Source organism: Delphinapterus leucas, chromosome 2, assembly GCF_059928025.1.
Source record: "Delphinapterus leucas isolate spDelLeu-1000000601 "Yukka" chromosome 2, BTC_Dleu_Yukka2, whole genome shotgun sequence".
In the NCBI taxonomy this organism is placed as follows: Eukaryota; Metazoa; Chordata; class Mammalia; order Artiodactyla; family Monodontidae; genus Delphinapterus; species Delphinapterus leucas.
In genome coordinates, this window is record NC_143130.1 from 55867243 (window position 1) to 55884881 (window position 17639).

Here is a 17639-nt window from a genome sequence, read left to right on the forward strand (position 1 = left end):
CCCTTGATGTAGACTCCCCGCTCCTTGCAGTCACCATAATCATTTACATGGGTGCTCTGAAAGGAGCAATCACATCCAGACATGGGGTTCTAGTCAATCAGTGCTTCTCTCTCTCTTCCCTCCCTGCATCCTTGCTCCCTCCTCTCTCTCTCTCTCTGTCTCTCTCTCAGATGGGGAGAGTGCTACTGTGACAGGCCCATTCTATCAAGAGAAGTTTCTAGGATCACAGAAGCACAAAAATCTTATATAAGAAGGAACAGACTTAAAGGTCACGTTTTCAGTGTAAAAAATGTTCTCTAGGGCATTCTTATCATTCAACCACTGCTTAAAGCCAGATTTTCCATTTTAGGTTACATTTTTGTTCTAAATCATCTTCCATCTGGAAGAAACTACATGGGGTTGTGAACCCAGATTTAGAAACTATGAGAACTGCAATCTATTTGCTCCTAATGATTTGAGCCAATAGATTAACCTCTTTGGGTTTTGATATCCTTATTTGTAAAATAGAGATTTCTCATTTACCTTACCTAATTCCCCTAACTTATCACAAAGGAGACATACAGCATTATTCCTAAAGCATTAACATAACAAATAGATTAGAAGATTACAACTTCCTTGTCAATATTCAATGCAGGGTGTTGTATCATTTTAACTTTGATAGTTACTCTCGAAATATCTGAACCCAATTGTTGCATGTAAACATTTAGGTCAACTTTCACCATAGTCTGCCCTAAATAGACCCATCGCTTCCTGAGAAATAGAGAAGTAATACTGATTGCTGACTTATTAGAATATTCTGTCTATTTATGTTGATGTCAAAAGAGATACATTTAAATACTCTGGTTCTAAAAGTAGAGCACTGTAATTTATAATTATTTTCAAAAAATTTTATTCCTTGCCTTGTTGTCATTTTTCCCAAGGTGATTCTTCATTATGTCCTCATTAAAAATAACAAACACTGAAATATCTATAATACAAAATCAGCAGACAACTGATATGACCTTTTTCACTAAATATTCATCAAATTTAAGGCTGAGCAGCATGTAAATGCAGTAGTTATATCTTCAAACTGGAATTCACCTAGCAGGGCTTCCAGGGTTTCCTGTAACAAAAGCTAGAACTTGTCAAGAAAGTTATTGCAACCTGCTATGGAAGATATCATTTCCCATTAGGACTGAGATGTTTAAAGTGAGCATTTGTATGTGTAGCCTTTTAGATCTAACCTATAGTATATTTTTCTCCAAACTGCAATGCAAGGCTAAACTGTAAAGACTGTAAGAGAAATATAAATAAACAGTAAATGAAAACAGAAGCTTCATAGTCAGCTTCACGTCTGCCCTTGGTTTTGGCCGATTTTATGCTGTGGTATAATGGAAAGCACAAACATTATTCTACAAATATAGCACCATTTGAAATAGAGAAATGCTTCTTGTGTGAAGTTTTAAGAGCACCCCTTTTGTTGACCTTTACCTTTCTATTATGAGAGCCTGAGTAGCGGCAATGGAACCTCTGTGTATTTAATGAACAAGGGATGCCAAAAATGGGCACCAGTCTTTTTGAAGAATGTAGTAGTTCTGTGCATCTCTCATACTACTCTGATAAAATGTAATACCTGACCTTGAATCCTGTGAAAAGGCTTTTCAGGATAAGTACTTGGAGTTTTCAGTGAATGGATGCTATAGGCATTTATCTGGTTATTCAAGATGAAAGACTTCTGAATATCTGCCTATATGTGTGTCCATGGCCATGACCATGTCTGTGTCCATGAAACATGGTGAGGTGGATGGGTTTTTAAGAATTAGGTACCATGAAGTAGTCAATTTAGGCAGGTTTAATTTTGATACCATTTGCTAATGGTCATAATTTCCCTTTTACAAGTCATAGAGGAGACAGAAACTGTTCCTTTTATACATGTTGTTCCTGGATACTTCTTCTAACAGTAAGTAGCTGGTCCACATGCAGTTCTTTGTATCACTCTTTACAAACAGCAAAAGGAAAGCCATGGGGCTTCCCTGGTGGTGCAGTTGTTGAGAGTCCACCTGCCGATGCGGGGGACACGGGTTCTTGCCCCGGTCCGGGAAGATTCCACATGCCGCGGAGCGGCTAGGCCCGTAAGCCACGGCCGCTGAGCCTGCGCGTCCAGAGCCTGTGCTCCGCAATGGGAGAGGCCACAACAGGGAGAGGCCCACATACTGCAAAAAAAAAAAAAAAAAAAGGAAAGCCATGGAGAACTGAGTAGTCACTTTGCCCACAGCAAGCACCCACCTTGGGAACACCTTCAGGTAGAGCTCTATCAAGCAGAGACCCGTAGGGCACCGCACCCTGGAGATGTATGAGACGGAAAGAACTTCCAATTCTACCTATTCACCTCACTGTGGTTGAAGTCAGCTTTCTCTCTACATACTACCCAGAAGAATTAGATTGGAACAGAGGTGAGCAGCCAAGTGAGACACTTTTTCCCAAGCAATTTCATGATGGGTTTCCTTTACATCATTTTTAGAAAATGAGTCAATCCACCCACAAAATATGAAATATTTTTCAAAATATGACATTTATCCACAAGATCAGTTTATTTTTTAATGAACATTTAAGGTTCATATACAAATGCTAACAGAGCAATAAGTCAATCATGAAATAACATACAGGGAAATAAAATGGAAAATAACTCATTTACAATTTCTCACCACTGAAGCACTACACACTGGCTGCAGTGAGGTGTGGTCAGTGTTTCAGACAGTGGATGCTCAGGCCAAATGCCAAGACTGTCATCACACTATTTGTTTTAAGATCTTTTCTTTCTTGGTCATTGTTCAGTTAGTGGGGGGAGTCGGAGGGAGAGAAGTAAGTTTCATTCCCACCTCCCCCACAAAAACTGTTTTTAAGCAGTTAAATTTTTCCTTGGGGAAACATTGTATCTGTTAATCTAACATATCATATATTTCTGTTATTAAATGTCTGCATAAATATTTGTTTATTCTATTTCTTAACATAAGATCATGCAGAACTTTTAATTTCAGAACAGTAAGAATTATCAAAGGCAATTAGTTTGTACATAAATGCCCACAGTTTCTTTTTCAATGAAAAATGTGCTCTTTGTGATATTTGCTTCTTGTGAGAGTTGGTCAAGTAGTAATCATGGAGTATTTCCTAAAATATTTATTTGCTGGGAAAATTTGTATGAAATGACATTCAAAGTATAAAAAACATTGTTAGGTAACACTTGGAACAGTTAAAAATATACTTGTTTGTAAACTATCAATGTAAGATACTGAGCATCTGAGTATCAGAGCCATTGTCTCCTGTTTTTCTAGAAAGTGGCTTGATTTATCAATTTGACATCTTTGAAACATCTGACATTATATATAGAAACATCAAGGCAATATTATTTGTACATATTATTAAACATGCAAAAATTTCCTGAAAGATAGTGCCCCAAAAAGGAAGGTCCCCCAAGCTCAACCTCTCCTTGGTGCCCATCACTGAACGTATGGCTGTCTTGGAGTTTGGGAGCATGGCAGCTCATTTTGGAGAGGTAGCCCCTTTAATCACTGGCTCCCTATTCAAATATGTTGCCCAGTAAACTAGGTTGAAAGTGCCAAACAGGACTGGGAATATAATTCGGGACATTTTGTCTATCTTGCTGATGCTGTTGTAAGTCTTTTTGTTTTCAGAAGTCTTGTCTTCAGGTTTTACTGAGGCTGAAGAGGCATTTGAGGTCCCTGAAGGGGTCTGCTCCTTTGGGACGTTTGGGGGGTGGGTCATCTTCCCAGTAGTATAAGCATTTGTTGATTTATTTAGTGTAAGTTCACGCTCCTTTTTCTGCAAAATATAAAAAATTTAAGGGCATGACGTTTGCAGGCAGCTGTCAGTTCACTTCTAAAGGTTCTGAAGGTTTATCTCTCAAAAGAGAGAGACAGAGACAGACATAAAGACAGAGACAGAGAGGGTATCAGCTTAGCTCTGGCAGAGGGCAGCCTTCCACAGACTTCTAAGCCTAGAACCCCACATGGCCAGTCTTGGATGTGAAATTCTAGAACAGGCAAAATATTTTATGGTAGAAAAATTCGGAATAGTGGTTATCTTTGTTGTGGTGGGGACGGGAATGAACTGGGAAGGGGCATGGTGACCTTTCTGGAGTGCTGGCAATGTTCTCTATCTTGATAGGGATTTGGGTTTACAGGTGAACATGTTCATCAAACCTCAGCAAAAGTACCCTTAACATTTGTGCATTTCATACTATGTAAATTTTGCTTCAAAAGAATCAAACAGTATACAAATATTGAGCTCTAGTTAGTGACATGCTTACTGAAGTATTAGTGGGAAATGTACTATTTACTTTGAAATACATCGAAAAATAAGATGTATTGACAGATGGATTGAGGATGGGTGGATGGATGAATGGATAGACAGATTTTAGGTAACATAGATAGATAGATAGATAAATGATAGATGGGTGGTGATGACACAAGCTCAGTAAAATGTTAATAGTAGACAGGTTTTCATTTTGTAGTTCTTCAACATTTCTGTATGTTTGAAAATTTGCATGATAGAATGTTGGGAAAAATTCTGTTCCTTTACCAAAGTAACATAATCTCATTAAATTAAATTTGGAAAACATAAGAATAATTAAAGAAGATATATCACTATCTGAAAAACATATCTGCATCCCATTGCTCATACCAACATTATTCACAATAGCAAAAATATGGTAACAATGTGTCTGCCAGTCGATGGTTAAACAAAATGTGGTGTGTGTGTGTGTGTGTGTGTGTGTATACACACAATAGAATACACATCGGAACACAATGGAATAGTATTCAGCCATAAAAAGGGAAGAAAATCCTGCCATTTACAACAGGGAAGGACCTTGAGAGCATTGTGCTAAGTGAAATAAGTCAGAGAAAGACAAATACCATATGATTTCACTTATATGTGGAATCCAAACAAAAAAACAAACAAAAAGCTGAACTCATAGACACAGAGAGCAGATTGGTGGTCACCAGAGGGCAGGGGGCAGGGAGCAAAATGGGTGAAGGTGGTCAAAAGGTAAAAACTTCCAGTTGTAAGATAAATAAGATTGGGAAATGTAATACACAGCCCGGTAACTATGGTTTTTTAAAAAAAGAAAGAAAATATATTAACCATTAAAAATATGTGGGAGGGAGCTTCAAGATGGCGGAAGACTAAGACCTGGAGATCACCTTACTCCCCACAAGTACATCAGAAATACGTCTACATGTAAAACAACTCCTACAGGACACCTACTGAATGCTGGCAGAAGACCTCAGACCTCCCAAAAGGCAAGAAACTCCCCACGTACCTGGGTAGGGCAAAAGAAAAAAGATAAAAACAGTGACAAAAGAATAGGGATGGGACCTGCACCAGTGGGAGGGAGCTGTGAAGGAGGAAAGGTTTCCACACACTAGGAAGCCCCTTCGCGGGCGGAGACTGCGGGTGGTGGAGGGGGGGAACTTCAGAGCCACGGAGGAGAGTGCAGCAACAGGGGTGCGGAGGGCAAAGCAGAGCAATTCCCGCACAGGCGATCGGTGCCGACCAGCACTCACCAGCCCGAGAGGCTTGTCTGCTCACCCGCCGGGGTGGGCGAGGGCTGGGAGCTGAGGCTCGGGCTTCAGTGGGAGCGCAGGGAGAGGACTGGCGGCGTGAACACAGCCTGAAGGGGTTAGTGCACCACGGCTAGCCGGGAGGAAGTCCGGGAAAAAGTCAGGACCAGCCAAAGAGGCAAGAGACTTTTTCTTGCCTCTGTATTTCCTGGTGTGTGAGGGGAGGGGATTAAGAGCACAGCTTAAAGGAGCTCAAGACGGATGCGAGCCGCAGCTATCAGCGCAGACCCCTGAGACGGGAATGAGATGCTAAGGCCGCTGCTGCCGCCACCAAGAAGCCTGTGTGCGAGCACAGGTCACTATCTACACCGCCCCTCCTGGGAGCCTGTGCAGCCCGCCACTGCCAGGGTCCCGTGATCCAGGGACAATTTCCCCAGCAGAACGCACGGCGCGCCTCAGGCTGTTGCAACGTCACGCCGGTCACTGCCACCGCAGGCTCGCCCCGCATCCGTGCCCCTCCCTCCCCCCGGCCTAAGTGAGCCAGAGCCCCCTAATTAGCTGCTCTTTTAACCCAGTCCTGTCTGGGCGGGGAACAGACACCCTCAGGCGACCAACACGCAGAGGTGGGGCAAATCCAAAGCTGAACCCCAGGAGCTGTGAGAACAAAGAAGAGAAAGGAAAATCTCTCCCAGCAGCCTCAGGAGCAGCGGATTATATCTCCACAATCAACCTGATGTGTGCTTCATCTGTGGAATACCTGAATACACAATGAATCATCCCAAATTGAGGAGGTGGACATTGGGAGCAAAAATGTATATATTTTTTTCCCTTTTTCTCTTTTTGTGAATGTGTCTGTGTATGCTTCTGTGTGTGATTATGTCCGTATAGCTTTGCTTTTACCATTTTTCCTAGGGCTCTGTCTGTCCGTTTTTTTTTTTTTAAGTATAGTTTTTAGCGCTTGTTATCATTGGTGGATTTTTTTTTTGGTTTGGTTGCTCTCTGCCTTCTTTCTTTCTTTTCTTAAATTACTTTTTAAAATGTTTTTAATACTTATTTTTTATTTTAATAACTTTTAAATTTCATTTTATTATATTTTATCTTCTTTCTTTCTTTCTTTTTTGTCTCCCTTTTATTATGAGCCATGTGGATGACAGGCTCCTGGTGCTCCAGCCAGACATCAGGGCTGTGCCTCTGAGGTGGGAGAGCCAAGTTCAAGACATTGGTCCACAAGAGACCTCCCAGCTCCACGTAATATCAAACGGCAAAAATCTCCCAGGGATCTCCATCTCAACACCAAGACCCAGCTCCACTCAACGACCAGCAAGCTACAGTGCTGGACACCCTACACCAAACACCTAGCAAGAAAGGAACACAACCCAATCCATTAGCAGAGAGGCCGCCTAAAATCATAATAAGGCCACAGACATGCCAAAACACACCACCAGTCATGGACCTGCCCACCAGAAAGACAAGATCCAGCCTCATCCACCAGAACACAGGCACTAGTCACCTCCACCCGGAAGCTTACACAAACCACTGAACCAACCTTAACCACTGGGGACAAACACCAAAAACAACAGGAACTATGAACCTGCAGCGTGCAAAAAGGAGACCCCAAACACAGTAAGTTAACCAAAATGAGAAGACAGAGAAACACAGCAAATGAAGGAGCAAGGCAAAAACCCACCAGACTTAACAAATTAAGAGGAAATAGGCAGGCTACCTGAAAAAGAATTCAGAATAATGATAGTAAAGATGATACAAAATCTTGGAAATAGAATGGAGAAAATACAAGAAATGTTTAACAAGAACCTAGAAGACCTAAAGAGCAAACAAACAGTGATAAACAACACAATAAAGGAAATTAAAAATTCTCTAGAAGGGATCAATAGCAGAATAACTGAGGCAGAAAAACGGATAAGTGGTAGATAAAATAGTGGAAATAACTACAGCAGAGCAGAATAAAGAAAAAAGAAGGAAAAGAATTGAGGACAGTCTCAGAGACCTCTGGGACAACATTAAACGCACCAATATTCTAATTGTAGGGGTCCCAGAAGAAGAAGAGAAAATGAAAGGGACTGAGAAAATATTTGAAGAGATTATAGTTGAAAACTTTCCTAATACGGGAACTGAAATAGTTAAAGACCAGGAAGCAAGGAGAGTCCCATACAGGAAAAATCAAAGGAGAAACATGCCAAGATACATATTAATCAAACTATCAAAAATTAAATACAAAGAAAAAATATTAAAAGCCAACAAGGGAAAAACAACAAATAACATCTAAGGGAATCCCCATAAGGTTAACAGCTGATCTTTCAGCAGAAACTCTGCAAGCCAGAAGGGAGTGGCAGGACATATTTACAGTAATGAAGGGGAAAAAGTCTACAACCAAGATTACTCTACCCAGCAAGGATCTCATTCAGATTTGACAGAGAAATTAAAACCTTTACAGACAAGCAAAAGCTAAAAGAATTCAGCACCACCAAGCTAACTTTACGACAAATGCTAAAGGAACTTCTCTAGGCAGGAAACACAAGAGAAGGAAAAGACCTACAATAACAAGCCCAAAACAACTAAGAAAATGGTAATAGGAACATACATATCGATAATTACCTTAAATGTAAATGGATTAAATGCTCCAACCAAAAGACATAGACTGGCTGAATGGATACAAAAACAAGACCCATATATATGCTGTCTACAAGAGACCCACATCAGGCCCAGGGACACATTCAGACTGAAAGTGAGGGGATGAAAAAAGATATTCCATTCAAATGGAAATCAAAAGAAAGCTGGAGTAGCCATTCTCATATCAGACAAAATAGACTTTAAAATAAAGGCTATTACAAGAGACAAAGAAGGACACTCCATAATGATCAAGGGATCGATCCAAGAAGAAGATATAACAATAGTAAATATTTATGCACCCAACATAGGAGCACCTCAGTACATAACGCAAATGCTAACAGCCATAAAAGGGGAAATCGACAGTAACGCATTCATAGTAGGGGACTTTAACACCCCACTTTCACCAATGGACAGATCATCCAAAATGAAAATAAATAAGGGAAACACAAACTCTAAATGATACATTAAACAAGATGGACTTAATTGATATTTATAGAACACTCCATCCAAAAACAACAGAATACACTTTCTTCTCAAGTGGTCATGGAACATTCTCCAGGATAGTACTTGTACTGGGTCACAAATCAAGCCTCAGTCAATTTAAGAAAACTGAAATCGTATCAATTATCTTTTCCAACCACAACGCTATGAGACGCTATGAGATATCAATTACAGGAAAAAATCTGTAAAAAGTACAAACACATGGATGCTAAACAATACACTACTTAATAAAGAAGTGATCACTGAAGAAATCAAAAAGGAAATCAAAAAATACCTAGAAACAAATAACAATGAAAACACGACGACCCAAAAGCTATGGGATGCAGCAAAAGCAGATCTAAAGGGAGGTTTATAGCAATACAATCCTACCTTAAGAAACAAGAAGCATCTCAAATAAACAACCTAACCTTACACCAAAAGTAATTAGAGAAAGAAGAACAAAAAAACCCCAAAGTTAGCAGAAGGAAAGAAATCATAAAGATCAGATCAGAAATAAATGAAGGAAATGATAGCAAAGATCAATAAAACTAAATGCTGGTTCTTTGAGAAGATAAACAAAATTGATAAACCATTAGCCAGACTCATCAAGATAAAAAGGAAGAAGACTCAAATCAATAGAATTAGAAATGGAAAAGGAGAAATAACAACTGACACTGCAGAAATACAAAGGATCATGAGAGATTACTACAAGCAAATATATGCCAATAAAATGGACAACCTGGAAGAAATAGAAAAATTCTTAGAAATGCACAGCCTTCTGAGACTGAACCAGGAAGAAATAGAAAATATGAACAGAGCAAACTCAAGCACTGAAATTGAAACTGTGATTAAAAATCTTCCAACAAACAAAAGCCCAGGACCAGATGGCTTCACAGGCGAATTCTATCAAACATTTAGGGAAGAGCTAACACCTATCCTTCTCAAACTCTTCCAAAATGTAGCAGAGGGACGAACACTCCCAAATTCATTCTATGAGGCCACCATCACCCTGATACCAAAACCAGACAAAGCTATCACAAAGAAATATAACTACAGGCCAATATCACTGATGAACATAGATGCAAAAATCCTCAACAAAATACTAGCAAATAGAAACCAACAGCACATTAAAAGGATCATACACGATGATCAAGTGGGATTTATCTTAGGGATGCAAGGATTCTTCAATATATGCAAATCAATCAATGTGATATACCATGTTAACAAATTAAGGGGGGAAAATATATGATCATCTCAATAGATGCAGAGAAAGCTTTCAACAAAATTCAACACCCATTTTTGATAAAAACCCTCCAGAAAGTAGTCATAGAGAGAACTTACCTCAAGATAATAAAGGCCATACATGACAAACCCACAGCCAGCATCATCCTCAAAGGTGAAAAACTGAAACCATTTCCACCAAGATCAAGAACAAGAAAAGGTTGCCCACTGTCACCACTATTATTCAACATAGTTTTGGAAGTTTTAGCCACAGCAATCAGAGAAGAAAAGGAAATAAAAGGAATCCAAATCAGCAAAGAAGAAGTAAAGCTGTCACTGTTTGCAGATGACATGATACTATACACAGAGAATCCTAAAGATGCTACCAGAAAACTACTAGAGCTAATCAATGTATTTGGTAAAGTAGCAGGGTACAAAATTAATGCACAGAAATCTCTTGCATTCTTATACACTAATGATGAAAAATCTGAAAGGGAAATTAAGGAGACACTCCCATTTACCACTGCAACAAAAAGAATAAAATACCTAGGAGTAAATCTTCATAAGGAGAAAAAAGACCTGTATGCAGAAAACTATAAGACACTGATGAAAGAAATTAAAGATGATACAAATAGATGGAGAGATATACCATGTGTTTGGATTGGCAGAATCAACATTGTGACAATGACTATACTGCCCAAAGCAATCTACAGATTCAATGCAATCCCTATCAAACTACCAGTGGCATTTTTCACAGAACTAGAACAAAAAATTTCACAATTTGTATGGAAACACAAAAGACCCCAAATAGCCAAAGCAATCTTGAGAACGAAAAACGGAGCTGGAGGAATCAGGCTCCCTGACTTCAGACTATACTACAAAGCTACAGTAATCAAGACAGTTTGGTACTGGCACAAAAACAGAAAGATCAATGGAACAGGATAGAAAGCCCAGAGATAAACCCACACACATATGGTCACCTTATCTTTGATAAATGAGGCAAGAATATACAGTGGAGAAAAGACAGTCTCTTCAATAAGTGGTGCTGGGAAAACTGGACAGCTACATGTAAAAGAATGAAATTAGAACACTCCCTAACACTATACACAAAAATGAACTCAAAGTGGATTAAAGACCTAAATATAAGGCCAGACACTATCAAACTCTTAGAGGAAAACATAGGCAGAACACTTTATGACGTAAATCACAGCAAGGTCCACTTTGACCCACCTCCTAGAGTAATGGAACCCAATGAAACTTAAAGCCTTTTGCACAGCAAAGGAAACCATAAACAAGACCAAAAGACAACCCTCGGAATGGGAGAAAATATTTGCAAAGGAAGCAACTGACAAAGGATTAATCTCCAAAATTTACAACCAGCTCATGCAGCTCAATATCAAAAAAACAAACAACCCAATCCAAAAATGGGCAGAAGACCTAAGTAGACATTTCTCCAAAGAAGATATACAGATTACCAAGAAACACATGAAAGAATGCTCCACATCATTAATCATTAGAGAAATGCAAATCAAAACTACAATGAGATATCATCTCACACCAGTCAGAATGGCCATCCTCAAAAAATCTAGAAACAATAAATGCTGGATAGGGTGTGGAGAAAAGCGAACCCTCTTGCACTGTTGGTGGGAATGTAAATTGATACAGCAACTATGGAGGTTCCTTAAAAAACTACAAATAGAACTACCATACGACCCAGCAATCCCACTACTGGGCATATACCCTGAGAAAACCATAATTCAAAAAGAGTCATGTACCAAAATGTTCATTGCAGCTCTATTTACAATAGCCAGGACATGGAAGCAACCTAAGTGTCCATCAATAGATGAATGGATAAAGAAGATGTGGCACATATATACAATGGAATATTACTCAGCCATAAAAAGAAACGAAATTGAGCTATTTGTAGTGAGGTGGATGGACCTAGCGTCGGTCATAGAGTGAAGTAAGTCCGAAAGAGAAAAACAAGTACCATATTCTAACACATATATATGGAATCTAAAAAGAAAAAGAAAATGGTCATGAAGAACCTAGGGTTAAGACAGGAATAAAGACACAGACCTACTAAAGAATGGACTTGAGGATATGGGGAGGGGGAAGGGTAAGCTGTGACAAAGCGAGAGAGTGGCATGGACATATATACACTACCAAACGTAAAACAGATAGCTAGTGGAAAGCAGCTGCATAGCACAGGGAGATCAGCTCGGTGCTTTGTGACCGCCTAGAGGGGTGCGATAGGGAGGGTGGGAGGGAGCGAGACGCAAGGGGGAAGAGATATGGGGATACATGTATATGTATAACTGATTCACTTTGTTATGAGACAGAAACTAACACACCATTGTAAAGCAATTATACTCCAATAAAGATGTTAAAAAGAAATATGTGAAAGATGAAAAGCAGAGAGGAAATGCATGGAGAAGGAGCAAGAAGAAGCAGTGAAAAGTGAGGTGGAATAAGAGTGCGTATGTACCCAGATGCAGGGAGCACAACTACCCCGGGGCCACAGTGAGGGTGACCACAGCGTCAGAGCAGAGCAGGGCCTGTGGGCCACTCCTCAGGAATGGTACGGTTCTTTGCAGTCCCCGTGGTGCCATGCACACACCCCTACTCGTCTGCCAGAAGAAGCCCATCAGCATGATGGACTAGCTACCTCAATGGTTTGCACGGTCTTTGTCTCTGGGTGTAACCAGGACAGAGCAGACACTGGAGGAGAGAATGATGGGTCTCAGAAGTGGGTGTTTCAAACAGGACTCAGGGTGGCCACAGTGGTCCAGAGATGCGCCTCTGTCCTCCTTCCGGGACGACTTGCTGCCCAGCTGAGGGCAGACAGCTCCCTACACGGTCAACTTCAACTCCTTCCTCTGTCCTTTCACAGGTGTCCACCCCTAAAAACCATCTTGCACCCCCAACTCTGAAGACCCCCAACAGGTAACGACGGTGAACACAGTCTGGTGTTCAAATTTTCTCCACTTCTAAGTAAAAGCCAGTAATGCTATACTTACTTATTCATGCTCACCACCGTGTGTAACAGTATGACTTGCCTGCCGGGATACCTGCAGATGCCTCGATGCCTCCACTGGCCTAAGGGATGGTATCCCCAGCACCACAGCCTTGGGGGACAACACCTAGTCTTCTAGGAGATCAGTGCTAATCTGAGATTACATGAGCCAGTTACCTCCATGTCCTCCTCTCCCTCCAGGTCTGCATTCAGATCTGTGACGAGTAATAAGGACACTGAGGCTGAGTGTGAGCAAGCGAGGTGGCCGATGATGATGACAGCCCATTCGACAACCTTCAAGGACTCTCCATTGCCCCTGGGTTCCACCTTCTTCCTAGACTCACAGACACGAGCCTGATGGCCTCAATTCCTGCAGCACCTCCCAGGCGGCTGCCCCGCTCAGGCTCAGGGAGGCTGTCTCCAGGCCTGTAGCAAACATTTACTTCCTGGCAACACAGTGTTGGGTGTCGGGAAGCCCCTCTCTCCAGACTCCATGTCCCCCAACAAACATCCTCCATGGTTCTGTCTGTTGGGACACTTCAGTCCAGAATTCCCACAGTCTGAAGACGCCCTGCCTCTGCCATGTTTTCTCAGCTCCCCACCAATCGCCTGCTGCTGTCAGCTCACTCCTGTCCCCCATCATCCCCAAAAACACACCCCCTCGTGAGATTCCTGCTTGTCAAGGCCCTCCCCAGGCATCTCCCCCCTTCCCTTCTTCCCTGAGGGGCCATGGGTGCACACAGCTGAGTGCCCTCAGCAGCAGCAGAGTATCCTGGTGTAGTCACGGGTTTGGGGCACAGTCTCCGGTAGGGCCTTCCAGGCTCCCTTCATGATGATTTCCAAAGGACAGATGAAGTTTCACTTTCAAGTCTACCCTGATAAGTCCGGCCTGTTCCTCTCTCAGAGCAAAGGACTTGTTTGTTTTAAATGTGGCATACTTAGCACTTTACCATGTGCTATTTATTTTCTATTCCATATATGTTATTTTCTTTTCCCCAAGGATCTGGTTCAGGTTGGAATGTTGTGCAACCTTTTTTCTTCAAATATTTTTTAGATTCAGGCACCGACCTCCCTCTAAATACTCAGCACTTAATTGCTTTGAATAGAGAAATGCTTCCCACAATAACTCACGTGCATCATTTAAGCAAGACAAATCATCTCATCAGTGGAATTGGGTGTGTTTGCCTGTTGTGTCGCTCCCAATAATTCGAATGCTCCCTTCATGACCTTCAAGCCACCTTGCAGAAGACACGTTGAATGGTGAAGTGGCAAGAGTGAGCAGAAGAATTGACTGTACCATTCAAAACTGGATAAATAGTCCCTGAACAGACAGAAGGTACTTTAGCAAAAGTAATAGGCCTGATATCAGACCTTTCCCTTGAATGAAGCTGGTGATTCAAAATAAAGGTAAAACAAGACATGTTATAAGACTTTGTAAGGACCTTGAGCATAAGGGAAGAAATCATTTTTCAGGGGGAGGGATGTAGGGAAAACAAACACCTGGTCTTATACTTGGACATAAAATCAGGCACATTTTCTCTGGAGTATGGAGGAAATGAAGTCAGTACCTTGATCTTGGCTGCTTCCAAGGCTTTTTTGCCATCCCAGGCCCAGCCTCTCTTTGTGAAATAGTTGACGGTGGCAAACTCGATCAGCGCAGAGAACACAAAAGCATAGCACACGGCTATGAACCAGTCCATGGCCGTCGCATAAGCCACTTTGGGCAGAGAGTTCCGGGCACTGATGCTGAGGGTCGTCATAGTCAGCACCGTGGTCACCCCTGTGGTTGTCAATGACAGGGGTGGGGTCAATGGGAACAAGGATCAGCACCAGCACTGGACCCCAGTATAACACCCCTGAACGTGACAAAGAAAGAAAGGAACTATCACTTTAATCCCCAGCCTAGGTCTCCCGCTCCCTCTACAATTTTCACAGCACAACACATTCATAGCATTTAAAACACTGCTTAGTTTATTTACCTTGTCAATCGTCTCCTTCCTCTAGAACATAAATCGAGGTGGGCAGGGATTTGGGTCTGATTCATACACATACTCTAACTGTGTCCCCGTTGTCCTGACCGGACCCTGCAGAGAGCTGGTGCTCAACAAGGATGCGTCAGAGGAGTGGGGCATCTTAGGTGGCCCCAAGGCAAGTCCAGCTGAGAAGGGCAAGAACGTTCCCACCGCTCTAACGAAGTGCTTCACAAAGACTCACTGTGCACCTTACAAGTCGTGGGCTCCAGAAAACTGATGAGACAGGCTTGCTTTCACATGGATTAACACAGCCTGCAGACTCCGAGGACCGGAGTGCAACAGAAGCACCACATCTGAATCTGGGTCTTGGCACTTCACTCCTTCTAACAAGGATCTGGGCCACCTTGATGCTGCCATGCAAGATGCCTGTAGCCATCTGCCTTGTCTTCTGGGGAAATTTACAGTGACCATAAAGGAAGTCTGGATCCTCGGAAGGGGACGATAAGCCTCTAACGGGCATCTACTAAGGGCCAGATTCTGATCTAAGCTACATTCTGGATGGGTGTCATTATCCCCATTTTGCAAGTGAGGAGCTTAAAGATTTAAAAATAGTAATGTACCCAAATTCGCCAGCTGGCAAATGAGAACCTGTACTGGGACCCAGGTCTGCTGAACCCTTACAGCCCATGTAGTTTCCACATGCTCTGTGTCTTTCTTCTTACTGCAGTTTTGTTTGCAGAAAGGTGCAAGTATGTGTATGGGGTGTGGGTGCAACACACCTGTTATGAGTGGAACTGTGTACCCCCCCAAATGCATAAGTTGAATTCCTAATCTCCAGAACCTCAGATTTACTTTCCAGACCTTACTTGGAAATATGGTCTTTACAGAAGTAATCAAGTTAAAATGAGGTCATTAGGGTAGGCCTTAATCCAATATGACTGGTATCTCTCTCTCACACACACACAGGGAGAACAGCACATGAAGACTGGAATTATGCTGCCACAGGCCAAGGAAGTACCAGAAACTGGGAGAGAGGCCAGAAACAGAGCCTTCCCTCACAGCCCTCAGAAGAAACGAACTCTGCTGATTTTGGACTTGTAGCCTCCAGAACTGTGAGACAGTTAATTTCTATTGCTTAAGCACTCAGTGTGTGGTACTTTGTTAGGGCAGCCTCAGGAAAGAGCACCAAAAGAGTGTCATGTTGCTGGTGGTCATAGCAGCTTAGTCTTCATTCAGTGTCATCCTTCAGAGGTATGTATATACCCTCACTGAACACGGTACTGTGCATGGAATTAACGCTAAATGAGAAATCGGTAGTCATCTTTGATTTTTCTTAGAAATCCAGTTAATCACTGTGCTGGAGAGAAGTGTTCTGTGTGTGACCTTGAACAGGCTTCTTGTGTCTCCTTGAGTCCTTTAACAACCTAATGTGCTTTGAGAATCTCTAAGAGGAAGCAGACTGGAATATAGGGCATTCTGCAAACTAAATTTTTTTCCTTGCCCACCTACTAATGCTCCCCTAAAGAGCTGGGGGAGCACTGCCTGGCCACAAGCCAACCTCCACACCCTCCTGAAGCGAAATCAGGTGAGGCAGGTGAAGCTGGGTATGTGGCTCAAGGTAGAGAGATGGTCAGACAGGAGCAATCCTGGGCCCTCACTGGAAATCCCGAGGCTCCCCTGGCTTCCTCCACCTACAGGAGCGCTGGCGGGGAAATGCAGGGCATGCTTTCCTTCTTTGGAAGGGACAGTGCAATAGGAAAAGCTGAGGGGGGAATAGTACTTTACAGTTTAGAAAGATGTGAGCATCCATTACAACTGACCCACGAAATTACTTCTAACATTGATTTTGATGAAATGAGCTTCCACGTAAAAGTCAAACACTCAACCATGTCTGCTGTGCTAAGGTACCTCCTGAGCTGGATCTTGCTAGACTTGATTTATGTCTCAAGGATGTCAGATAATCTTCTAAATTCTTATCATATATATGTATACATATATACATGTATCATACGTACGTATGTATATCTCATATATATTACATTTATATATACATAAGGTAATATATATTATGTTTTATATACATTTAATCTATTACTATCATATCACATGTAACATATTGACTGCCACTTGGGAGTTAATTTTAAAGTGGCATGCACATTTCAAAGAAAACTGCCTGATAACATAGAAAACAGTACTTTATGAGACTTGTGAAAATACTGTAGCAAAATCCCACATAAGACAGATTGCTGGCAATTTCAAACCTCAAAAAAAAAAAAAAAGGCTCTTAGTGAAAGACTTCAAAAGGGAAACAGTGATCGAATTGCTCTGAACCCTGGTTCAGAGAGCAGCCCTAAATCTACTCTTTAACACTGAATTCATAACTAACTGGTCTGTTTGTTTTCTAGGTCACAGAATAGACAGGCAGCACTAGGGACTTTGAGGCTGCTGTCTTTGGGGTGTTAGAGGCAGTCACAGGCCTGGCTTGGGGACACTCACCAAACACTGTCCTGGCTGGAACTGATTCTCGGTTCAGCCAAAAGGACACTTGCGACAAGATCACAGTCATTATGCAGGGGAGATAGGTCTGGATGACAAAGTACCCGATCTTCCTCTTCAGATGGAAATGAGCCGTCATGATTGTGTATTCACCTGCAAATGAGCAAATTACTGCAGTCAGCCACCTAAATGAAACCCTACAGTCCTGCCCTGTGGTTCCTGCCCCTGGTCAGAGCCCCAGAGCTTCCCTTCTCTCCACCCTCC

The 17639-nt window shown here is 41.9% G+C and overlaps 1 protein-coding gene across 1 annotated transcript in view; it reads right to left on the minus strand.

Moving 5' to 3' along the window:
• Positions 1 to 3472: 3472 nt before the first annotated feature.
• Positions 3473 to 17639, minus strand: part of GABRA5 (gamma-aminobutyric acid type A receptor subunit alpha5) — a 99603-nt gene continuing 85436 nt past the window's right edge. The window contains exons 7-9 of the mRNA XM_022598892.2: positions 17376 to 17528; positions 14475 to 14686; positions 3473 to 3819 (exon numbers count right to left, since the gene is read on the minus strand). Coding sequence (XP_022454600.1) covers positions 3520 to 3819; positions 14475 to 14686; positions 17376 to 17528 — 665 coding nt within the window. The 3' untranslated portion in view covers positions 3473 to 3519. The remainder of the gene's footprint in view (positions 3820 to 14474; positions 14687 to 17375; positions 17529 to 17639) is intronic.